A 25,947-nucleotide genomic window follows, 5' to 3' on the forward strand; every position below is an offset into this window, starting at 1 on the left:
TTTGTTTTCTTTTCATCTTTAGGTTTATCTCCGTCTTTCGTTCTTAATTACAAATAATATACATTTATACTCGTACAATCTTATTGTCCACTCATTATTATAATTGAAGCTCGTGTTTTAGAAACAGTTGGTATTATCGGGTAAAAATTCATCTTTTAGCAATTATTATCTGTAAAAGGGAATTTGCAATTCCGTTGCGTCTTCGTCGCATTATTTTTGCTACCATATGGGATACTCAGTGATCTTCACAAAAATTTCTCTAGGAGGTCTAAGCTTACGAGGAAGTTGCAGCATTTTGGTTTCTACATGTCTCACATCTTACTTTCGCGGTAATATCAATTTGTAACTTAACTATAGTAAATTCAATACAAGTAAAGCTAACGACGCACTTACAATCGTTTAATAGGGGGTAGGGTTGGGGTTTTGGTGGACAACAATCCGATTGCCTCCACTTCAGCATGAAAAGGAAGTGTTGGGAATCTTGGGGGGTTTCACAGCTGCAGCAGCACTTGGGCCATGACAGATGAGCTCCTTGGAATCTCGCTTAGCTTAGTTTTGAGTTAGAACTACAATAGGAGCCTTAACGTCTACTAGAATACTTCAGTTAATTGGTGTGGCGGGAGGGAGGGAGGACTCTCCAACTCCTGCACTTGCTCCACGCAATTAATAATATCAACAAATGGAATCGATGGGCAGCTGGTCCTGCTTGATGCTCAATCGGCGGGGATTCGACTGCTTATGCCGGCCACCTCCGTTTCCCAGGCCGGAGACAATGGTGGCTCCACCGCCGGGACCGCTGGCGCTGCTACCGCCTCCTCCTCCCATATTCAGAGCGCTAAGGCTGTTGTTTTGGCTATTGTTGCTGCTACTGTTTATGGAATGACCGGAGTTGGTCTTCTCATTAATACTGGACAGGTTGGGTATGCTGGGCGCCGTCGTCGTGATGGTCAGACCGCCCATGGTGAACGAGGCGCCTTGTTTGTTGTTGTTTAGCGGCTCCAGCTCGCTGGCCAACACGCCGTTGGGTATGGAATGGGAGCGTATTTGCAGTCGGCCGGAATCGAGCGACTCGTCGCTGGCAGGATCCAGGTGATCCACCGAAGCGGCGGAGGCGATGCGCTGGAACAGGCTGGCCGAGAGCGTGCGATCCGCAAACGGAGCAGTCACCCCCAGGCCGGCACAGCTCTTGGCGCTCTTGCTGTACTCAGACTTCAGCTCGTCCAGCTGCTTGGCACTGCACAATGGGGTGTCCACGTCGTAGGTGTTGTTGAAGAGCGTGTAGTCCACCTCGTACTCGCCGGTCTCCTTGCGGAAGGACACCACGTTGACGAAGCGATGGCCCCACAGAACCTCCGATGGCAAATAGCTGCTCCTGGCCTGTGTGGTCATGCCGGTGGATTCAATTACACCCTCTGCAAGAAAAGAATATTTAGTTTATAGTCCTGAGAGGAGTTCCTTATAAGTCTTACCGAGCATAACCACCACTTCGAAGCGTTCCTTGAGCATATCGGAGGCGGAGAGCATGTACAGCGGACTGTTTCGGTCAATTTTGTGCACTATGGTCGTGGGCCATATGAACATCAATCGATCCTCGCCACCATCGGCACCCACGTGCAGCTCCTGCTGATAGAAGGGCAGCACCTCGCCCTCCTTCGTTACCTTCTTGCGGATGATCTGCGCCCGCACATGGGCCTCTATAATGTGCGACTTTCGCATGTCGCCCACTCGGAACATCAGACATGGAACACCATCCCGGTGGCAGATAACAGCGTTCCTGGAGAAGAGCAGCGTCTGGGCTCGCTTCTTGGGACGCGACAGTTTGGCAAACACAATGCCCACCATAAAGGCCTGGATGAACACGCCCGTGATGCACTGGATGCACATAGTGAAGATCGCCTCCGGACACTCCTCGGTCACGTAGCGGTTGCCATAACCTATCGTCGTCTGGGTCTCGACGGAGTAGAGGAAGGCTGTCATCATGCTCTTCACCTCCGTCACACAGACGGTGTGCGTCATATTGGCCACCAGCTCGGGCGATTTGTCCCGCAGGTGGATGTACTCCAGATCGTTGTGGGCGTAGGCGATGATCCACCAGATGAAGCCGAAGAAGGCCCAGGAGATGACGAAGCTGGCGGCAAAGACGAGCAGCGTCCAGCGCCACTGGGCATCCACCAGCGTCGTGAAGATGTCCTGCAAGACAAGCACGGATAAACAAACATTAAGCATTTGAAGGTTGAAATTATATTATTCCCCTGAAGCTGTTCGGGGAAAGAGAGCTCCCTTGCCCCCTCGGGCAAGGAAACAGGATATGGTTGCCAGGAACACAAATCACTTTACATAATTGCAGCCAAAGTCTCGCGGTTGGCATTACGCAAACGGAAGAGCTTGTGAGAGGAGAGCTAAATATAAATGCAAATCAAAGACAAGTGGGACACTGCAAATAGATATAGATACGCACGCCCTGCCACACGTTGTCACGCCCCCATCCCACAGCCCACAGTCCACCGCCTCCCCACTTACCTGCAGATAACGACGCCGCCTCTTGGCCACATTGCCCTGCACAACGTTGCATTCGCCGTGCTTGAAGACCACACGTTTTCGCACACGCCGCGAACTGAAGCGTGTCTGCCGGTACCTGAAACGGAAAGGGAGAGCTTCGTTAATGTGGAACACAAATAGATGCAGGTTCTTGGATAATTGTTCTAAATTTGGGAGCAAGTTTCAAGGAGCAGTGCTTATCTATTTGGGCGGGGTTTACACAACCTTCATGGCCCCCTGACGAGAGTAGTGGGGACAGTTCTGCAGTTCTTTTGTCTTTCTCGGTAATAACCATTCGTGGAGCACGTGGAGGGCGCGCCTAGTTTCTTATCAAGGCCTGGGTTATTGGAATAGTGTAATACATTACATGGAATATTTACTGGATCCATTAAGTACTCAAAAATACTATTCTGGGTAGATAGGGCAGAAGCTTGGGGGTTTCTACATATAACAAAACATTTGACTTCATATTGCTCAAGAATCGAGCAAATATTTTGTTGATTTGTTAGAACTGTATTTTTATGCTTTGATAGATTGTATTATTGCCAATAAACGAGAGACTTGCAACGATCCGAATTACTGCCAAATTCTTCAACATCAGCCTGATATGTGCGCATGCCCCAACCGAAGAAAAGGACGATGTCACCAAGGATGCTTTCTATGCGGAGCTCGACCGGGCTTACGGACGCTGTCCTTCCCATGACATTAAGATCCTCCTTGGGGATTTTAATGCCAAGGTAGGGCGAGAAGACATCTTTGGTGCCACCGTCGGGCAATTTAGTCTACACGAGACCACCTCGAGCAATGGTCTCAGATTAATAGGCTTTGCTGCAGCGCATAATATGGTAGTTCGTAGTACTGGGTTTCGTCATTTGGACATACACAAGGCATCATGGCTCTCTCCTGATCGACTGACCAGAAATCAGATCGATCATGTTGTGATCGATGCAAGGCATGCATCTAACGTACTCGACGTGCGATCCTGTCGGGGTCCCAACATCGACTCCGACCATTATCTTGTTGCAGCTAAGATTCGCACACGGCTATGTGTTGCGAAGGTTGCACGTCGAGGACTGTTGAGAAAGCTGGACATCGGGAAGCTGCAATCACAACGGACAAGGGATGCATTCTCCACTCAAGTCACAGGCCTACTGAGCCGAGCAACTCCAACACCTGAAGACATCAGCAATATGTGGGCACTCATATCCCACTCCCTGCGAACTTCTGCAGAAGAGGTCATCGGATTCCAACGTACCCCAAAGAGGAATCCATGGTACGACCAGGAGTGTCGCGACGCAACAGCTGCAAAAGACGCCGCCTACGGAAGAACACTGCAAGCTGGGGCCACAAGGGCTGTTGTCGAGGTCTACAGGTCAAGGAGGAGAGATGAGAAACGCCTCTTCAGACGCAAGAAGAGAGAACAGGAGAGGCGTGAGTGTGAGAGCATTGAGAGCAGCAGAGACCGGAATGAAGCTCGTAACTTCTACCAGAGGGTTAAGCGTCTGACCCAAGGTTTTAAGACTGGAGGAGTTGCGTGCAAGGACGATGACGGAAACCTAATCACAGACGCAGAGATTGTGCTGAGGTTATGGAGGGATCACTTCTCAAGTCTATTAGCTGGCTCTGGCCATGATGACTATGGAGAGTATGATCCACAAACCCCAATCTATGGTACTGATGTGGACGTACCGACCCCAAGCCATGCCGAAGTCAAGGATGCAATCCAACGACTTAAAAACAATAAATCCGCAGGTGCTGATGGCCTGCCGGCTGAATTGTTTAAGGCTGCTGGTGATATGTTGGTAGGGAGCATGCACAAACTAATCAGCAAGATATGGCTTACGGAGAGCATGCCCGACGATTGGAACCACAGCATGATCTGTCCTATCCTGAAGAAGGGTGATGCCACATTGCGCACCAATTACCGTGGCATTAGTCTTCTTCCAGTCGCATACAAGGTCCTTACGAGCGTACTGTGTGAAAACCTGAAACCCCATGCCGAAGCACTGATTGGACCTTATCAGTGCGGGTTCAGGCCTGGCAAATCCACTATTGACCAGATTTTCACCTTGCGCCAAATCCTGGAGAAGTCCTACGAAAATCAGATCGACACATATCACCTCTTCGTCGATTACAAGGCAGCATTCGATAGTCCCCGGCGAGATCGCCTATATGCCGCCATGTCTGAGCTTGGTATACCAGCAAAGCTAATACGGCTTTGCATGATGACATTGAGCAACACCATCAGCTCTGTCAGGGTAGGAAATGACCAATCTGAAACCTTTTATACCAAGTGTGGTCTCAGACAAGGCGACTCGCTGTCTTGTATGCTCTTCAACATTCTAATGGAGAGTATTATAAGGAAGGCTGGTGTGCATCGGACGGGCACTATTCTAACAAACAGATGTGTCCAACTCCTTGGCTACGCTGATGATATTGATATCATTGGCCGAACCAAGCGTGATGTTACAGCAGCCTTCGGGGCTATTGAAAAAGAGTCAGCTAAAGTAGGACTGGCAGTTAACATGGATAAGACAAAGTTTATGGTGTGCTCTAGCAGGGAATCGCGGCGTCTTGATTCCCAGCTATCTGCAGGAAGCCATAGCTTTGAGTCCGTGAAGGAATTCATTTACCTTGGATCTGCAATATCTAGCACAAATGATGTCAGCCTGGAGATTAAGCGGAGAATCACACTTGCCAACAGGTGCTACTTTGGGCTCAGTAGGCACTTTAACAGTAGAGCTCTCTCTCGACCGACAAAAATAACACTCTACAGGACGCTCATTCTTCCAGTACTCTTATATGGTGCGGAGTGCTGGACAGTGGTGCAATCCGATGCAGCTGCTCTTGGAGTGTTCGAGAGAAAGATTCTCCGCAAAATCTTTGGTCCAATCTGCGTTGGCGATGCTTATCGCACCAGATGGAACCACGAGCTGTATGAGCTGTACGGGGATGTTGATATAGTAAGCCGAGTCAAAATTCAAAGACTCCGCTGGCTGGGTCACATCGCCCGTATGGAAGAAGACGCTCCGGCTCGTAAGGTATTTGATGCGGTAATCGTCGGAAAACGGAGGAGAGGACGACCCCGGATACGTTGGCAGGACCAGGTGATGGAAGCCCTGTCTACATCTGGTGTTACCAACTGGCGAGCGCGAGCCCAGGACAGGAAAGCGTGGAGGCAGATTGTGCAACAGGCTGTGACCCGATAGGGTTGTGATGGCCATTTATTATTATTTAGATTGTATTATTAAAATTTTAGCAGCTGATAAGCTTTTCGACTGTGCGTTTGAGAGTCTCCTTTATAAACTTGTATATGTTGGCATGCTCATGGTTCTCCTTGGACTTTATTCTGGTATAAAATCATCCCAGACGCGGAAAACAAGGAGAATTTTATCGAGCCCCTAGTCTGGATGGGCCTTTGTTCGTTTTGATAAAAGATGGCACAACAACTAAAAAACAGGAAGTCAACAACTGACGCTCTGTCCGCAAAAAATCAACGTCAAACACCCCGATCGATAATGCCTCCAACAGATATTGGATTGCGGGGGCATCAGATTAATTTACCAAATCATAGCTTGGAACAAAATGCTCGAGAGGCACAGCACGAGCACCAGGCCGATATAGAACAACATGTGCGGGCCACTGTGGGGGACTATCAGTGCGTGTGTCCAGGGATCGATCCACTATCACTACTGATCACTTGGCACTCTCACCGGGGAAAGCTTATTAATGAAACGCAGTCGAATTAGCACTAAAAGGCCAGCCCATCCGCCGATGGAGGGTTTTGGAAGCCGCGCTCCCGATCGTATGCTCCGAAAGTAACTGTAGTCGTCAACTGCGAATGCCCGACGGAGCTGGGGAGAACCTCAGCAGCTGACTTTTGCAGTTTTTGTTCCACTTGTTCATCTATACTTAATATATTTCATTTTCCTCGATTTATTTACACGCTCTTTATCAGCCCGCACCGCTTTGTGCGTGGAATTCGGCTAGAATATGCAAGTGTGCGGTCGATATTGAGCTTTAAAACGCTTATCAATGATTCTCGGGGCGAGAGTTGAGCTTGAGCTGTTCCCACTGAAAAATTCCTAGCGGGAACAGTTGATAAGAAAGAAATTTCCCTTTGGCGTGGATTGTGGAGCGCGTTGAGTTAGACATGGTTTTCAAATTTCTGCTGTAACTAATTTACATATATTTACAGTAGCTTATTACATTTTTATTATCTACCAAAATGCTTCTTCCCTCCTGATAAGACATCGAAGTTCAAACCAAAAAGTTATTTCTTTTAACAAACAAACCCTTACTGTGACTCATCCCATGAAGTAATGTATCAGTCTCGTTATAAATAAAATTCAAAAAGCATAAATGTGAGAGAAATTCTCGGAATAACGATATCTCAGTAAAATTTCGTAGAAACCACAGCAGTGCCATTAGAGTTCATTAGTTTAATTCTGAGGTTGGATCATTCAAATAAACCGGCTCACCGAGAGCCTCTCATTGTTATTGTTTATAAACGGTTTGTTTTGTTTTTTGTATTTATGATTGCCAACTGCAGTATTAACGTTTTTTTGGGGAGTAACCGGTTGACGGCCGAACGGGAGGAGAAGAGTATAAAACAAGTTCAATGGAACTGGCGCATTAGTTAGCTTTCGAATGGGGTGATATCAGCTGGTATTTTAGATTTCCCCAGATAGGGAAGTAGAAATGAGAAAACACGGAGCTGAAAATATATGTCATAGAGATTATCTAACAACTCCGGGCCAGATAAGCGGTTATGGCCGGCAATTAAAGCTGAGCCCCTGAGATAAACCCGGCCATAACAGAACTTACCTTCGACAAGATGAACTCGACCCGGGTGACAGCAATTTCTTTTTGAGTTTAAGGCTATCAGTTGGCAATACCCTCTGGCTGAGGGCCAACAATTGCTTGGAATTCCTATTTCCTATTGCATATCTGTGTATATTGAAAGGTGCTAATGGTTGACCATGGTCATGATTCAGTTCGGCAGTTGACGTCATCTTACGAGTCTGGCCGGAGTGCATTTGGCCTGCATGTTGTAAACTTTTGCATGTGCTGCCCATAAATCAATGCTGGCAAGTGCAAACCCCTTAATGCCATACAATTTTGCAGCACGTTTCGTAACAGAAACTCTATTTAACGAGAATTATAAATAATTCCGGAAGTCTAACTAACGATGACTCAAAACATACTACAATATTTAAAGCTCAGATAAGTGCATAAGGCTCAGATAAGTTACCTGAGCCTTTGGGGGAACTGAGTGACTTCTTGGGGAAGTGTACTGTACCTGCAGTCTTGCCAAAATGAAAATGGCAAGAGTGAAAATAACAATTATGAATTTGCATATATTCCGTATAATAAGTTGTCAACATGGCCACATGATCACTACCAGAATTCGTGATTTTTTGGCCAGTGCAAAGATCATGAACATCCTTTAAGGTAAATTCTGTTGAACTTTTTATAGATATTTTCAATATAATTTAGCAGAGGTTGCTTCTGGCAAGGAATCGATATTTTTAGACAAATATTTATGCCGAATTCAATTAAACATTTCCAATAAAAAACATGGCAGTGTATTTATGTTTATCTTGTAGATACAGATGTTTCATTTGTACGCAATTTTATGTTCAGCTGCTTAAACAATTCTCAAGGGTGGCTCACAGAAAACGAAAGAATTTAGAGCTTATCCTTGGACAAAAAAATGAAGGTACATAGAAGTTATAGAGTCTATAGTAGATAGTAAAACTTCTCTGATCCCTAAAATTAAATAAACTTTAGCACTCCCAGGCCACTCTTTATAGGTGATCAACGATTAATAAAGTGACATATCAATTTCACGCTCACTTTGGTGAGCAACAACTTAACAATTCAAGAAACCCCTCCTCTTTGTGGATGATCGATGGATTAGCCCTGGAAATTACCTGAGCAGCTCCTCGCGCCAGGACTGTTCGCTGGAATGAGTGGCTCGGAAGACGATCATCGACAGGCGACTGAGACTGCGTCGAAGCTCAGACATGTTGGGGCCTTTGATCGATGGATTATTCGTTCAAGACACTTGGGATCACAAGAGTTTGTTTTTGGGTCTCAACTACAAGACAATACTGTTAGTTGCGATTGAATGTGTGTTCTGAACTTTATTTTGTTTTATATTCTCGCGGCTTGTTTGGCAAGCTGATGAAGATATGTGGTAAAAAAACAGTTTATCTCGTTCTAGTTTGTCATTGTTATAAAAATAAAGCACAGACAGTGTTTCAGCAAGAGGCGACGACGGGCAGAGCAGCCCAATAAATCACCGAACCGAGATCTCAGCATTTTAAAGGGAGTCACGGGCACTGGCTCTTTTTGTATTTTGTCAACCGCTTTCGAATTAGACCGCTTTGTGGGGCGGGTTAATTAAGTTTGAAAACACGTAGAACTTCACGCCTTCTGTTTGTTCTATTTTTGGTAAAAATTTTTCGGTCTGTCGATCGGTCGGTTGGTTTTTATGAACTGTACGATCGAACAACTTTTCGCCAACTGGCGGGCGAGCAAATTGAAATTCGCCCTCGTCGACGTTGCAAACAAAATTCAGTGTTGATATTAGCACCGCCCCCCGACCGCCCTGTCGATATCTATTCTACATCGAATTGAATGCTAATGTGTTGTTGGTGCCTCATTTACTCATTTCACCTAATTACACATGCATGCTATAAACAATTGGAATGCCAGTTCCTATTTATCAGACACAAAGGTACAAGGCACACACAGCCGCACACGTGGCTATCTGCTTGGCTCATTAGCGCGATTGACACATGTCCTACCTGAATGGATTACTGTTCTGGCCAAAGGGATGGGGGAGATCGCCTCCATATTCCAGCCACCAATTGATCACATATTTGTTCGCCAGGCATTGATATGTATGGATAATGTTTTTCTTAGAATGACGATTTAATTTTTGAAACGCAAAATAGCGACACCGATCAGTAGTGCCAGATATAGTATATCGGGGCATATCCCCCTTGAACCAGTTCGGGCTGCCTCGGACTTTTCTCGATCTAAAATAGCCAGGAATTTCTCAACATATTTTCTTTCTATAAAATTGACTAAAAAGCCATTGGTTTCCAAAGAGTCGACTCCAAATGGCGTCGTATCTCGAGTGGCCACTGTAATCTATCTAATCTAAATACCGTCCAAAACAAAACCCAGGGCACAACAGATTACTGCCAAAAGGGAAGAACCTTTCAGCCCCGTCTGAGCCAATAAGCCCCATATTCCCATGAGTAATTTCTTGCACGGAAGATGGCCAAAAGCCTCCGCCGCTTATCAGCCAACTGCCAGTGACGTCGGGGATATGACGCATTGGGCCGGGTAATCAGGGTATTTGTAGTCAAGAGCGATATCGGTGTAAAGATATACACAATCTTATGAGTCTTGTTATGATTTAAATGAAGGCGCTATGGCCATAACTATGACTAAACGGCTGACGGTTATTTTTGGCCAGACAACAAATGCTTCCACGAACCCGGCTAAGCAGAGATCATAAACGCCCATGGCTACCGTGTCGTATGAGACCCAGCCTTGTTGAGCTTTCTGGGGTTCAGTGACTCGGTGAAAGCCTTATGATGTTCCCTAAGACTTAGAGAATGTGCGGAAATGTTTGCTTTTAAGAAATCAGGTGATTTCAAGAATTTCTAAATGCAAGAAGCATGAGAAATTCATTACGAATCGTGTTCAGGTAACCAGAAGTCTACAATAAACTTTTATCCAGTGATCTTGATTAATTCGCATGTTAAACAATTTTGTTAGCTCTTCTGGTTCGAAATAAAATCGTGATCGCAACTCTTTCTCCTCAATCAAACGCTAATCGTTTATAATCCTAATTATCTGCAGAATTTTCCGCCAAAATCAAAAACGAAAATATTTATATTCGTGTCCGGACTTTGGAGTTGGATATTATTAGCTTCGTGGGGAGTCACGCCGGGATCGTGTGTCTTCTGAGCTAAAGCGGAGCAAATAAATTGAGAAACCAATTAGCACGTCTATTTATCAACCACATTTTGTTAAGATGCTGCCGCCGATTGCGTCTAGTAAGTTTCCACCTTGAATTGCGATCTCAATTAGTGGGCAAATAAAGAAATTCAGCTGCCTTTCTTCCATCAAACAGATGTCACAATAAAAACCCGCGGATGTTTGCAAATGGAGTTATCGGTGGAATGTTTGTCATTAACTGGAAAAGTATGTATCCACAAATAAGCGCGACCAGGTATCTGTATCTATAGCCGTGTATCTTTGTATCTGGCATGATTGGCAAGCGTGTCTGGGATGAATCACCCATCGTATCCGGAGATGTGACAAAATTCCTGGGTTCTCCGTACCAAGCCCAGGTCGGAGTCGGTTTCTCAACCCCGTTCCGAGGTGCTAATCAACCCAGAGTCGCAAAAAAAGTAGAGGGGTGCTGCCTTATCACTCGCGATTCGGTTTATCTTCTTAGGCATCATGGCCTGCGGCGGCACACTTGTAAATAATCGCAAGAAGAGCACACAAGAAATAAGCCAGGCAAACACTATGGCCATGTGACAACGTCTCGTCTTGTCAGCAGGTTGGCTAAGAGATCCCAAGAAATGAGCTTAAAACCACGAGCACGCTAATGATTACACGCTTTCTGCATTCGCAAAATATTCGGAGGTACAGTCGCGACAAAACGTATCCGACTCCCAGTTTGTGGTGTGGAAAGTGGGCTTGCGAAAGTCATAAAATTGGCGGAACATTTATTGCCATAATTTTATGGTAAGCCAGACTTTTACTTTCGCCCTAAAAGGTCGGGCCATAAACATAATTTGTATTTTCGAAACAGTGTTTAAAACTTGTATAATATTTTATTGGTTTATTAACTTCAGAAGGACGTACAGTTGCCGCAAAAGCTTCATAACTGGCCCTGCTCTGGAAAGCTAGTTTATAAATAAATATTTAATCAAATAAAGTTTAAATAACACCTAAGCCTTGACCTTCTTCCAGGTCTAAAGACCGAAAAATCCCCAGATAAGCAATACGCTGATATCTTTCCGTTCCATTACTTATCTTTGGCGGTTAAGCCCTGATAGTTATACATTTCGGAAATACAAATAGAGCCAGAGCTTTTTAATTTGAACAAATAAAGGAGCGTGCAGCGGAGTTTAGGGTCTTAATTGGCCCGAAATCCCTAGCAAAGCCCGGGGCCTTAATTTATTTTTAAGTGTTTTTAAGGCTTTTGGGGGAATTGGTAAGTAAATGCACGTTGTACTTTTCTCGGCGACCTCCAGATTATTCATAAAGGTAAGTGCCGGCATTTAAATTCCACGAGTGCAGCAAAATAAAGGAGGGAGATCGACCTGACAGCGATGCGAGAGGCTTCCTTAGGTCTCTTATAAATATATATTTACGATCGCGGGCAGCAGCTGATGCAGAAATATAGTATAAGAGCTCGGTTGCCAGGCAAATGATTACTATATGTTTGTTTTGTTTGGTTTTCATACCCTCGCAATGGGTAGTACTGCCTATTTCAGATATCTGTAATGGCCTCATAAATTATACTTATTTTTTTATGAGTTTTTAGGTGACTAAACAGTGAACTTAATCACTTGCCTTTTTTTTTAGTTCTGTCTCACTATTTAGTTGGAAAACTAAGCTCTAAAAGGGTATAAAAGTATGTACTATGTCTGTCGTTATGTGAGTTGTTGCCACATGCATCCCATGTGGATGCCTCTCCCAAGTCACAAGTTCACTTTGCTGCCGAGTTTAATGCAATCCAAACTAGTTTGCCACTTTATTGTTGTGTGGCAAGCACGTGTTGCTGGTGCCTGGTGGCTGGTGGCTGGGGAACAATGCAACTGGAAACCCGTCCGGACACTAAAGGCTACTGGTGATAAATGAATCGTTTAGCCAACACACAGACAAACAGGCACAACAAAAGAGGTAGCTGGCTAGCTGGGGGATGTGTAGTGTTTTGTGTGTGTGTGTTTGTGTGTTGCCACTTACTCGTACATGGCATCCACAAGATCGCGCTCCCAGGTCATCAGGCGCTTCATTTTGGCCAATTGGAATTGTAATCGACTTCGGAATGGGGCTTTGTTTGTAATTTCTATTTTTTGCACTCGAGGCACGCGCTGCGTTGTATAACTATGTAAATTTCTGCTTAGTTTCTGTTTCGGTTTGTCGCTCTCTGTTTGGTTTTATGCGACAATCGAGATGTTGGCAGCAGCAGCGCCACAAATGTTGACGGCTCCTCCACGGCACAGAAACAACAACAACAAACACACAGCTCTCGGACGTCAGCCTTGGCCGTCAGTTGTTGTTATTATTATTTATAATTAATGCCGATGTTGTTGTAATTGGTTGCTTTATAATAATTTGCGGGTTAGAGCGGGGGGAACAAAAGATTCGAGCACTTTTTGGATTAACTTTAATACTGTACTTGGGGAGCAACCGGTGGTGACGTTATCGCTTCAGATACAATTGTATCTGAGAGTGCGTGCTAGTGTGTGTGTGTGTGTGTGTTTGGGAACTGTGAGGCAGGTTTCGGTTGTTATTGTTGTTTTCTCCGTCTCGAAACACCAGCAAACTTCTTGATTTATATTCAATATTAATTGCCTCCGCTGATTACTCTGCTTCGGGAGCTTTATCACAAATGCGTTCTTTTTGTGGTGGGAAAGGCAAAAATGGTTTTTATTTTGAAGTAAACAAAAGCGAGCATTATTTTCGCGACAAACACTGCCAAGAGCGGCAACTGAACACTCCGGTTGTTGTTAACAATTCGGGCCACAAGGAGCGGGCCGGGCCGTGGCACGTCGCGTGTCTAACGGTGTACGATCCAAATTGAGCAGCGTGTGGCACGGAGCAGTGCTTTAATAGCACTCGTGGGGCTCCGCTTTTGGGGCTCTGGGGATGGTTGGCTGGTTGGATGGATGGGATCTTGCCACGCGGGAGAGCGGCGAGCACTCGAGCACTCGAGAGAGACCCGGAGAACGGCGGAGAGCACGGCGCAGGTGTATAACTTTCTGCGAAGACGGCTGAACTCAAACTGAAATGCTCGGTTGACAGCTTTGTTGCTTTTTATTATTTTGAGTTTAAAAGTGGAAGACGCGATAGCAGCCAGCGGCAGCAGAGGCAGCAGCAGCAGCAACAGCAGAGGCGACAGCACAGCCAGAGAAAAAAAGCAAACACAGAGTGACAACAGCGTGTAGCTAACACACACTCGCACACCCTCGCACACACCCCAAGTTAGTACAAACACTAAAAGGCAAACACTTTCAGGCATGACATACAACAGCTGATAATTTCAGCGATTAAAAAAAGAGAGAGCGGGCGCGGGACAGGAAGCTCGCCTGCCTCCTCCTTAATTCGCCCTTAAATCACGGCAATAAAACGCCACTTGCCTTAAAAACAGTTACATGGCCGGACAACCCGATCGTTTCAATAAATCGCTGGCATTCCACATCGCGAGACAAAAGACAAAAGACCAAAGCCACCAAGACATAAAGACAGAAATCAAGTTTCGAGATTTTCGCCAATTAGCGCAAATAAAACTCAGTTTATAGCTGCAGTTACACACGAGTGGGATATAGCCCCTGATCCGCATGCCAATCTTCATAAACCCACTAGCCACGATGTGCGATAATCAAATCGGGCACGTCTACTTAGTGGCCAATCGGATGCCATCACGATTCGATGGGTGATTAGCGGTCCTCCATGGAGGTATCCGTATAATGGTAGCCGAAATTTGGTCACATGATCCTCCCATCCCGAAGAACATCCTAGCAGTACTACGTCGCTAGATAGCCTTTGTGCATTTCCAAAATTTATAGCCGCCTTTCAATCGCTCCGATACTCCGATACTCCACACTTCTGCAGTTATCAGTGGGAACGGGAACACGACCAGGTCCGAGGTTCTAGTGGTTCTAATTCCAGACATTCTACGATCACATGATGGACACATGGCCACCGGTCAATAGATGGATCAATCTATCACTAGTGGGCAGGACAAGGGCTTAGATCTGTGAAATGCTGCTGGCTAAAAATACCAGCATGTCACTGCTTGAGAATCTCAAAGTCTTGTGACCAAAACTTCCATTCATGGGCCTCCTAATTACACTTGATTTGTTTACTTTATTATTGAATATAAATACACAAATCATTAATAGGTAACACGCGCTCGCAGAACTATTAACTTAATATTTACAGCTGCTTATAAAGCCATTAAGGCCTGTCGCCGCAGATCAATTTACAGCGCCTGGCCGATAATTGCTCGCTCGGATCTTCACCCTCGCTAGTAGAAATCGCAGGCGTAATCAAGGCGGGAATTATCGAGTGAATTTATCACAATAAAAATAATTAATTTCCCTGAATCGCGAATCGTGAGTAATCGTCCGGCAGACTCGAGTGGGGCTAGCACGATCGATCCGAGCCAAGTAGCAAATATTGGCCAAATCAATTGCCGGCGGAAATGAGAGTATCGAAATCGATCATACGCACCGTGTGCCCCCAGACGAGGAAAGTGTGTCGATCGACAGCGCGCCTGCAGGGCATCGAAAGCACTCAAGACCCAAATTAAAGCCAAATGAGAAACGGGCATAGTGCTCTGCATCCACATAAGAAATCCCCCGGGTTGGCTTTTGGCTTTGGGCCAAAATACAAATTTGTCGAAGCGGCGGGCGAACAGTTAACACGTTTTTAATTAACTTATGGGCTCTGTGAACTGCCAAATCGAAATCACGGCACTCGAGAAGCCCCGAGATCATGTGCATTATGGCATTATGCAAATTTATGTCAAGGCAGGAGCAGGTGCTGGTGCGAGTCGTTGATCTCGAGCCTCAACCTGGCAGAATGTTCTCATAAACAGAGTGGAGCTGTTTACCATATAGAAGCACTATAGTGCTCGGTGAACACACACGCGTAATGTCAGGGGCGTTCATTTGGGCACTCTACCCGAGTCCACGACTGACTCTACTATTCCTAATTAAGCCAGCTTAGAATCAGAATCACTATCTGTATCTGTATCTGTATCTGTATCTGAATCAGAACCAACATCAGCTTCGGTATCCGAAAGCCAACCCGCTGAGCTGGAGAGCAACAGGCGGAAATAATATTTAATTGTCCACCCACTGACGGCGCTCAAATCAAAATAATTCAATTTTGTCATTTCAGGCAATCAACTCAAAAGGTTTATCTCGCTCCACTGACTCGGTCTCGCACTCGTTCTAGTTCTCATTCTCGTTCTCAGTATCTAAATAGCCGACTGTCTAACTGACCAACCGACGTCACCTTCATTTGCATATAAAAATTTGCAAATATCAATGGACTGGGACAGTTTGAAATATAAAAAAATCCCAAGAAATAGAAGTGCGCACAGAATTCCGACTTTGTTTACCAACGAAGACGCGTGGGCTCAAATAAGTGGCTACACTCATATTTGACGACTGCAGTTCTTGGAAACTGTTGCACAATGCATCTACAATAAAATAATTTGCATTTTCTGTAAATATTTTAGTTATTCTATTACAACAATTGTTGAGTTTTCTGGGAATTTTCGTTATAGATAATTAATTTGGCCAAGGATAATTCTGGAGAAGATCTAATTCGCTAATTTATTTGCTCAGCTTATGTCAACTTCCCTGATGTTTAGAAATTCCCAAGTTTATAACAAAAACTGCACAATTAGCTAAGAAATGTCAATAAGACTGTACTAAGCTTTATCTAAGAAGATAAATTGTGGCCAGAACAATCCATATTGACTGGGCTAGACTGCTGGCTATTGTATTGAGTCGCTACTAAAGAGACTTTTTGAATAAATAATGTCATTGCTACTTATATCACTAACTCGTTACAACCTATAAGAATGAAAGAAAATATCTTGTTCGCTGGCAACTTTTCTTATCCAACGGGGCGTATGCGCAATTAAATATTACTCATACGCCACGTTGACCTTTGGGCACTTACCTGGTAAGTGGCCCGGGCGATTCGCTAACCGCCTTGATGGATCGTCGGATCTGGCGGTGGAAGCTGCCCAGCAGGGACTCCTTGCGGGAGAGCTGCGTCCCGCTCCCGCTCGACTCGCCGCCGGTGCTGTTGATGTTCGAGGCGTAGGTGGCGGTACGCTTGTAGGTGTCCTCCAGGGCGCTCGCTGGTCCGCCCTGCTCCGAGCCAGCCCCCGGGGTGGTGGCGGCCACCAGTTGGTCCACATTGAGGGGCGTGGTCTCCTTGGAGTCGTTGTTGTTGCTACAGCTGCTGCTATTGCTCATCTTCACAATGGTGGGAGCACTCTTCTTGTCCTTCTCCTCGGGCAGCAACTTGGCCCAGGCGTTCTCGCCCACCAAGTCCTTCTTGTCGACTATCATTTTTGGCATTGACTAGTTAACAGCTAATAATGGTAGTGTTTCAACTTTGGTATGTCCCAGGGGGAGTAGCCGTTATAAGGGAAAGTTGGAGTAGCTGTTGAGGGCGCGTTTCTTTTGCAATCTGGGACCGCGCGAGCCAATCATGGATGGTTCGTTGTCGTTGCTCTCAGCCACGTTGTTCTCTGCAACCAAATCGGAACAGAACAGACACAAACGGTGATTAGACCTCACATTTTATATTTATACTGGACGGATATCTAACATCTGGGTGCACGTCTGGACGTTACCACAACGCCCACATCTTATCAATAAGTTCACACTTTTCATCTTCGCGCCATAAACGCTTTTAACACACTTAACATACTTTTAAATGTTTGTGATTATCAGTTCGTGGATTCTTATTCGCGAATTTGCGGTTAGATGGCTTTTCAGGCCTGTCTGGTGCTTGTCTCGACTGGGACCAGAATCTGAATAAAAGCGGTATTCGGGAAATAGTTACTTATATCGTCTATTTTTTATAAATTTTATTCGGTTTTTGTGGTTTCTACAAATCAAAATATATAAATCACCACTTATCACTTGGAAATTATAATTTTTGAAAAATGGAAACCTAATTTGCCGAGTTCTGAATCATCCAAATCGAATCCAAATCGAATCTGATATCCTGCTGCTTTGATCAAAATTTCTCCAACTGCGCCTTCTATTTCTCAAATCTATTTTGCATTTCATATTTTTGATAAAATAAACATTTTGAAATATAAACTGTCTCGTCCTAGACACTGGCCATATATTTTTAAATTGTTTATAAAGTTCACGACAGCGGGAGGCTTACGATCATAAAATGTATGAACGATAATTTCGGGCTGTATGTTTTTGTTGGAATATTTCCATAATTTCATATTTTGTAGCTTGATTATATTAGTTTTCGGTATGCAAATTAAATGCCGTCAACGTTTTATTTTCAGGTTCTCGTCAAGCCACAGCCCATAAACGGGAAACACGAAAAACAATAGCAAAGAAGTAACGCTTCGAAAACGTTTTCTCTTAAAATAGAAAATACGTAAATTGGATTTTCTCTAAAAAATAGAATTTATTTTATTTTACTGGAACTTCACCCACACAGTTCGAAACTGATTGATATATTCTTTTGACTTCGTAGGACAGTTCCCCTGCCGATTCACAATTTTCGCGAATTTTACGCAAATGTTCGATTTTATTTTTTAAACAGCAACCCGCGCGATTTCCAAAGTGGACCTGCTGGGGACGAGACGAATCGGAGACTGCCGAACACCGACTGGCGGTTTATTTTGATTTTGATTTTAATTTTGGCTCTTTCTCTGCCAGCGTACGCACGCGCACAACGTGGGAACAAGTGCCGGGCGGAGAGGTGGCCCGAGTGGGTGGTTGGGGGGAGGTGGGTTGACTTTGGGGGGTGGACCTATTACCGTTTCCCGCTGGCGCCCGCTGCCTGTTGTTGTTGGATTTATGTATTTGGGATTCTTTTGTTTTTGCGCCTCCGTTGCGAACGAGCGGCGTTCGCAAATTGACTTGGCGCTCGAGTGCGCGTCGCCTGTTTTATTATCCAAAAGTGAGCAGCCACCGCTGCCGCAGCAGCAGCCGTAGCAGTTGAAGCAGCCGGAGCAGCGGGAGCAGCCGGAGCAGCAGCAGCCCCCACAGTAACAACAACCCGACCGGTAGCGTCATCTAGCGCACACACATTTTTATCGAGTTGGCCAAAACGAGGCGACTTCGGCTCCACTCGGCTTGTTTGTATTTGCCGTTGTTGTTGCCGCCGAGATTTTGTTTTTGTTTTTTTTTTTTCTGCCAGCTTTACAGCATTGCCAAATCTGTCATAAGGTCGCCGGCGTAGCAGTTGCCGCGCTGCCGGAGCCGGTGCCGGTGCCGGGGCTGACTAACCACAGATGGTGGCGCCATGTGATCGTCGGCAGAGCACCGCCGGAGAAAGCGGGAGGCCGGAGCGTAGCTGGGGAGGCAAATCCTTTAAGACTAAGAGTCTTCGGACAGGTTGACAGTCCATCAGAAGCCAGCAGGCGTCTATTGACACACCTAATATACAATGGTCTGGATGGGTGGCAAGTTAACCCCTCCGGGCGGAGTGCGTTGTGATATATTGCTTTGTGATAAACCCCGATAGTGTCGCCCCCACTGTGGATCGTAAATCCGTCAGTCTGCTCCAGCACTAAGCCGCCTTTCCTCCTCACTTATATGAGCACTCCCATGACATGGTCTTAAAATATGAAAGTTACATCCTAGAAATTTTTATCTTATAATGTTTGTCCAATAAACGGTTGAGAGGTACTGGGTATTGTACAGTACTGAACCTAATTTTGTAATGAAATCTCTCTATTATTTCCTAGCAAATTTTCCATATCTCTGTGCTGGTACATTGTAATTTACCCTCCTAACCCCGGCAATTGCAAAGCGCCTCTTTGTAAAGAGAATGCAAACACAATCACCGCAAAGTGGAAGGTGTCACATGCCCCCCTCTGTACTTTTTGAATACAAGTTAAGTGGAAATAGCCAAGTGATTCATTTGCTATTCACTTGGCCCGACTACAATAGACGCCAGTTGGGGATGCAAAGTGTGGCCGGTAATGCAGCCATTAGGGTAAACGTGTAATTGAATAGGTGTCCCGAGCATCACGTTTTCAATTTCGGAAAATAAACTGTAATAGGTGGGTTCTGCTTAATTTAGCCCGGTCCTATAGTATTTGATTTGCGGCGATTTTGAATAATCATAGCACGTGCCATGGGGGTATAGAAAACTATATAGAATTCATAAATCCATTGAAAGATTATAAGTCTTGGGGATCTGATATAGTCCAATCAAATAGTATAGTTTGGTTGCAAGTTGCAACATATAGATACATATGCAATAGCCAATTCCCCTCTGACGTCAATTCGCGGATATATTTACCCCGATTTTCAGCACATTCATGTGTCTATATGTAGAGTATATAATGCGTCCCGGAATCCCACACATCAGCCTCAAATCATATGCGCTGACGTGCCTATTACTGGCCCGTCTAATAGCTGACAGATTGCGGCGAGTAAATGCTCAATTGTCAAAGATATAAATCTTATTATATAATTATAATAGACCCCCGCTAAGCGGAGAATCCGTTTCGTGTGCGTGCCGACGACTGAACCAATTTCAAGTGCTCCAATTAGGGATTGCAAGCTTAACTCCCACGACCCCTCGACTTTCTGGTTTTAAGTACTTGAATTAATATTTATATCCTTTCCGTCAAGGTCGATTCTGTAACAAAAACATGAGATGCTTAAGGGAGGAGCAAAGCTATCTGCCGAATTGAAATATCCAGCACACGTGGCTGAGACACGGGGGGACTAATGCCACACGTGCTTGTGCTTCACGGCAATGTAAGCCCGCTCAATGGGGCATGGAATTCATCTTACCTGCCGCCTACCACTTGAATTTAAAGTACTCCTCGGCAGATTTCCTGCAGCCACCAGAGTTACTGCAGCCTGTAGCCGTCGGGCTGCTTGTGAATTTCTATAATTTACTTTTAATGGCAATGTGCTGCATACTTTCTGCGACCTAGTTGCGGGACTGTGGCTATTTTTAGCCAGCCTGCAGTTGAATTCCGGCCTTGGATAACAAGTGGCATGAATTGGCACTACCACTGGCCAATAAATAAGTACGGGCACGTACGATGGATCAGCCGTCAGGTGGAAGGTGCCACACCAGGTGCCTCCAAGTCCTCCTGCATTGGGGGGCAGCCTGAGTGGCCTGCTTAGCCACCACGCGTCAATGTCATTGCGTGCCGAGGATGCCCAACGGAGTCCATTGCTGACGTCCTTCGATGACCTCTGGCCGGGCACTGAACCCGATACATTGCATGGCCGCGGTGCTCCAAAGTTGGTCATCCCAGTGGCATTTGCATGCCATACCTGGTCCGAAGTGACCTAGAAGCCAGAAGCCACACAAGCCTCAACGAAAATCCTTCTGCAAGCGGTACGTGCCCCAGCAGCAAGCCACCTTCAGATCTAAATATACCTTCTCTAATGTAGAAATCGTCCTTGGTCCCGAGGCAACGATTTCTTGGACAAGCAAAAGTCAGTTGACAAAGCTAATGAGCCAACAAAGCTAATTGACTAATCTGGGGAGCAAGTCCTTTGATAAATGGGGGAGCCTTCAGAAGAGAAGAGTTCAGAAGAGTAGTTGTCAGGAATTCTGGAACAATCGGGTTCAGCTTGTATTTATAACTTTCATTTATTGTCGGTGGGGAATTATAAGCTAATTGGCACTCGACAGTCTTGAGTCCTTCCTGTTGATAGCCGCTGATATTGATTGACGTCGGCTAATTAGTAATTACCAAGTGCAATCTGTGGCTGAATAGCCCCAATTAGATCCATGAGGGTGTTGAGGCGAAATCCCCTAATCCAAGCTTATCTAGAGTGTGCCACATTCTCCCCTTGTGACTTAGCGGTCACTTAAAAGTTAATACACTTATCACCCACTAGAATTATGATCTAGCCTTCGAATTGTGAGAAGAATGGATATGGATATTCCCTGAAAGAGATGCGAAGACTAAAATCAGGAAATTTATCTACGAATACATTTGTAATATTTGCTGTTTGGACTAACATAAATTCTGACTCGTGCCTGTCCACGGACTTTTCACTGGCATTTACGTATATGTATGTATTTATCCAGATATCTAGAGCGGTATCTGTATCTGAATCTTCGTACCGCCTGGCTGTGGCGCATGACTCTTGTTGACTCAGCCGCCGACTCTCCAGTTTTCGTGCAAATATTTGCAACAAGTGCAAGCAACTAATTTATGACAGTTGACATTGACTTATCTTTTTTGGCAAAGTTATTGGTTCTAAGAAAGCATGCCTGACACTTGAGGTGGACGAGAGATGTATCTTTGTGCCCAGACTATTCAAAACATATAAATTTGACATGAGAAGTATATATGAAGACCGAAAGGAAGTGGAATCAGCTTACTGACATCCACTGTTTAATTAATTTATCTAATCTATGTGCTTTCTGCTCTTTTATTTTCTCAGCTTGTCGTCATAGGAAGTCCTCATTAAGGCACTCATTAGGATATCCATCTACCCTGGAGTTTTATGGCCCACAGTGACCCCATGCCCCGAAAACAATGACAATCGCTGCTCGGAGTCCGGACAGGCAATCATCCATCACATGTCACCCAAAAATAGTGAGAGTCTGGGTAGAATTTATTTTAGGAGGTTCAGGCCAAAGGTCAGCAAATAGTTTACAGCCGGTTTCAGTTCAAAGTTGAGCGCTCTTAGATGGGCAATAAATTCATGTTGATTGCTGGATCTGATGTAACCGACCTGGGCCAACACCCGCAGGATACAGATACAGATACTAATACGTGTGTATCTTGGGGTGCGTTAAACTTTCCCCAGTGTCTCTGACCGTCGCTCGATTGGGATTCTCTTTAAATCCCCTGGAAAAACAATCCCTGTGTATGCAAATCGGATAATGGATGTAAGGACCGGCACTACCAAGAACTGAATTACTGTATCAACAGTTGGCAGGGCATTTAAGTGATTCCCCGAGAGGCTTCAGGGACCAGCGACGTTTAATTGGTAATCGATGGCCACAAAGGACGGAGGATGCCAATGCACCAGTGCAGGTCCCAGGCCCTCTTGAAGAATAAAGTTTCCACTGCACACACTCGAGGAAAACCAATAAAAGTTGGTCAACTCTCGAGTGACGGTCAACGTGTTTGTCAAGGTTAACAGGAGACTGGGGGGCACTGGGTGGGAAACTGCATTCAAGGTCAGAGTGAGTGGGTGGGCGGCGGTGGGTGGATGGCAAACAAGCAGACGCCATCGGGAAGCGGATGGCCAGACAGTGCAATTACCATAATTGTCCCTCCTGGCTACCCCATGTGTGTATGCATACGGAAACTAGTAAATATAAGAAGCCGGAAAGTGCATGAATGAGTAACACTGCAGCTCCACTGGTTCAAGGGCACTCTGAATGGGAGCGGAAGATGATGGTCCCGCTGGGCGGATCGAAATGGCAAATAGTTTCGCCATTAGCTGTCATACAATTTGCATGGACTCGAAATCGGAAACGGACTAATGAGCTATCCGAAGCCCACTTGTCAACCTGTCGCTAGAGTTTTGTATGTTGACCCGGATCATTTGTGAACTTGGCATAATTCTCATTATTTTCATGCTTTCCCCGACCGACTGGCTGTTGGCCAAATCTCTGGCAGACCATAAAGAATGGCTAGAACAAGATCCATTCTATTTTCAACTTGACAACGGAACCCCAGCGAGCCAAACTGATCGGATAACCATAAAAATACCAAAAAAAAATAAAAACACAAATATGGCTATGGACTCGTTATCGCCCCAACGTATTTATAGCCCACTCTCCAGACCCACTTGCCCAATTGAGGGTTGGTTTACGATAATAATTTGATTAGAGAAATTTGCATGTTTCGGAAATAAAAGCTTCAGACTGGGCCACCAGTGCGTATGAGTAATGCCTGCATACCCTCAACCCCATACTTATCAGTATTCTTTTGAAGTTTAGTGTTTAGATCTAAACTAAGAATGAATAAAATGAGTCTACCTATTACTCATAGAACTATATTCTAAAATTACGTTTTCAAACTCTCGTGTAATTTATGGGGAAACTGACAACAAACTTCAGAATGACTATCCTGAAAATTATTTTGAGGCACTCAAGATTTAATAATACCTAGTAATAATTTTTGCGGGGAAACACCCGCTCGGCCCGCACAGTCAGGTGACCAGAGCACATACCCAAAAGTAATCTTTGGCTATAAATTTTTGGAAAAGCATGAATTTCGGGAGTCAAGTGGAGGCTATAAAAATCACGACGTTGATTTGAGGACTTTATCGGACAGATAGGCCAGAGGTCTCCCGGATTCCTCAGGCCCCCGACTAATTGCCCCGACCTATCTAATCTGGAGGAGTCTTTTTTTCTGGCTACTGGGGCGGTTAAGACTAATTACTATACGGTTATGTCGCGTGTGGTCACGGGACCAGTTATTTCTGCCTCGCGGCGCGGCAATCTTTATGCGCTGCTAAAATTGGATGTTTGTTGATTCCCTAATTCCCCAATTTGACTGCAGCTTTGTGGCGCCTTCTGGGAGTCAGGTAATCAGGAGAAACAAGGAACACCCTACAAGTTGTCTGGAAAAGGTAATCAAAGGTGACTGTCTCACAAATGTCAGCTGCACGGAAATCGATTTATATTCATTGAAATGTTGCCTAAGCAGCGTAAGAATTATCCTGGCGAGGATGCCGGCAAGAGTGAGGTGGAATCCCTTTGCTCTCGGGATCTGACCCACATCGAAAAGGCTTCGGATGTCAAGGTGGGTTCACCGAGAACTATATTCAGTACCTAAGTATTTGTATCCCTCAGGAAAGTAGAACGGATACACTCTTGCGGCGAATGCAGCAGCTGATCATATTCCCGACAGTGTTCTTCTTATGTCCCGTTCTTATATTCTTTATCTTTAAGTTTGCGCTCTTGGCCCCGTTTGTTGGGTTTGATGACGCGAATGCCGCCATAGGATCGGCTGTGGCCACCGTCATTGTGATGCACGTCCTGATCGCAGGATACACTCTGCGGCTAATCTTTGTGCAAGAGTTTTCGCGCATGGAGACCCTGGAAGTGTGGGCCGATTGGGTGCCACCCCAGGCCCAGAAGCCCGGACCCGTCCTGATCGTCCTGCTGCTGATGTCCTACTGTTCTCTGATAATTGGCTTTCCCATTGCCACCTTTTTCGCCCTCAAGTTTGTGGTCCTGACCAGCTTCGAGCACATGGATGCGGACATCATTTCGGCCATTTGCACGGTGATTGCCGTCCATACGGCAGTTGGAATTTATATTTACAGAGCCATCTACGGCAAGAACTCGACGGCCAAGGGTGGCAAGGACAATCAATAGCATATTTATTTGGGATTATTCAATTATATTCCTGTTCCAGTAACTAGTTCTATAAATAGTCTTATTCTCATCCTACACTTTCGAGGAACGTCGGAAGTCCCCAAAACGTAAACACCCCTAAATGGTATTTTCGCTAAATACATTTCCTCTAATTCTCATGCATTTGGGGCAGCGTATTTCCCCCAATTACTTCCGTAGAAATGTTTTGGACAACGTGAATAACAACACATCCCACACAACAGGTTTTGGTGCAAACGCTTTTCAAATGCCACTTGCCAAAAATAATATAAATAATAAATATATGTAGTTATCTGTCCCGGAGATATAAGTCCCGGGAACAAAGAATGTCGTTGGCCTAAGACTTTCCGCATGGAAAAGTTTATGAGATTGACGAGCTCCTGACATGACAATAAAATATTTATTGGCCAACTTTATAGAGCTTTTCATTCTGACCATGGCATTGTGGAATCAGGAGGTTCCAACAGGTGGTCATTGTTCTGTGGCAACAGCGTGGAAATAAGCGAAATTTCTTAAATTCTGATTCCCTTGGAATTAATTACTCTTTAAATTTGCTTATCAAACCCACATTTATTTCACTTTGAATTATATCTGTCAATGATGAGGTACATACCATCATAGATAAGGTCTCCTTCAACTTTTATTAAAGATTAACTATCAGATTAAACTATCAGGAAATATTGTTTCAGTTCGATGTCAACCAAATCGAAGGCTTTGCCTTAGTCCACATTGACACTCCTGTGACGGGCAATTAAATGCACTGGTGGCAATAATTATTTAATTAACGCGTTGGCATTGCTATTTTATTTCAGAATTTATGCCGCACACACGAGGCGACAGAGTATTGTCGCTTTTTTTCAAATACATCTTAATGTGTTTGGACAAAATCCATTCAATTTGTCGTGTTTGTTTGTTCTAGATGTAATGGCAAAAATTTTTATTACAACTTGCTGTAATATGCTATCGGTTCGAGAGCAGGCAACTTACTGAATAAACAAGTAGCCACAGTAAACAAAAAATCCGAGCAACAGGTCGCCGTCATCTCTTCCAGCATCTCGTCAGGCGCATGTG

At 45.0% G+C, this 25,947-nt stretch overlaps 2 protein-coding genes across 8 annotated transcripts; one reads left to right on the plus strand and one right to left on the minus strand.

Moving 5' to 3' along the window:
* On the minus strand, positions 1-25,504 carry LOC6499773 (G protein-activated inward rectifier potassium channel 3). 7 transcript variants are annotated; one of them, XM_032449903.2, is made up of 5 exons: positions 25,490-25,504; positions 16,504-17,083; positions 2,521-2,635; positions 1,470-2,190; positions 1-1,412 (listed from the first exon to the last, which is right to left on the minus strand). In XM_032449903.2, exons 2-5 carry the CDS (start codon positions 16,908-16,910, stop codon positions 673-675), a joined length of 1,983 nt encoding a protein of 660 aa, XP_032305794.1. In that variant the 5' UTR covers positions 16,911-17,083; positions 25,490-25,504; the 3' UTR covers positions 1-672. The 7 variants fall into 7 exon arrangements, with proteins under 7 accessions (XP_032305794.1, XP_014766220.1, XP_032305793.1 ...); XM_014910734.3 differs by lacking the exon at positions 25,490-25,504 and adding an exon at positions 18,347-18,475; XM_032449902.2 differs by lacking the exon at positions 25,490-25,504 and adding an exon at positions 18,021-18,212.
* LOC6500805 lies at positions 24,083-24,904 on the plus strand. The gene is made up of 2 exons (XM_001953916.4): positions 24,083-24,280; positions 24,331-24,904. Exons 1-2 carry the CDS (start codon positions 24,170-24,172, stop codon positions 24,856-24,858), a joined length of 639 nt encoding a protein of 212 aa, XP_001953952.1. The 5' UTR covers positions 24,083-24,169; the 3' UTR covers positions 24,859-24,904.
* Positions 25,505-25,947: the final 443 nt, after the last annotated feature.

This window comes from Drosophila ananassae, chromosome 2L (genome assembly GCF_017639315.1).
Source record: "Drosophila ananassae strain 14024-0371.13 chromosome 2L, ASM1763931v2, whole genome shotgun sequence".
NCBI classification, from domain to species: Eukaryota; Metazoa; Arthropoda; class Insecta; order Diptera; family Drosophilidae; genus Drosophila; species Drosophila ananassae.

Bases quoted from the DNA above. Each gene is read 5' to 3' on its own strand.
- LOC6499773 (XM_032449903.2), bottom strand. From the start codon at position 16,910: ATGCCAAAAATGATAGTCGACAAGAAGGACTTGGTGGGCGAGAACGCC. The intron at 2,636-16,503 runs GTAAGTGCCCAA...TTTCCGTTTCAG, and splicing joins TCGCCCGGGCCACTTACCAG to GTACCGGCAGACACGCTTCA. The intron at 1,413-1,469 runs GTAAGACTTATA...CTTTTCTTGCAG, and splicing joins CGAAGTGGTGGTTATGCTCG to AGGGTGTAATTGAATCCACC.
- LOC6500805 (XM_001953916.4), top strand. From the start codon at position 24,170: ATGTTGCCTAAGCAGCGTAAGAATTATCCTGGCGAGGATGCCGGCAAG. The intron at 24,281-24,330 runs GTGGGTTCACCG...TGTATCCCTCAG, and splicing joins AAAAGGCTTCGGATGTCAAG to GAAAGTAGAACGGATACACT.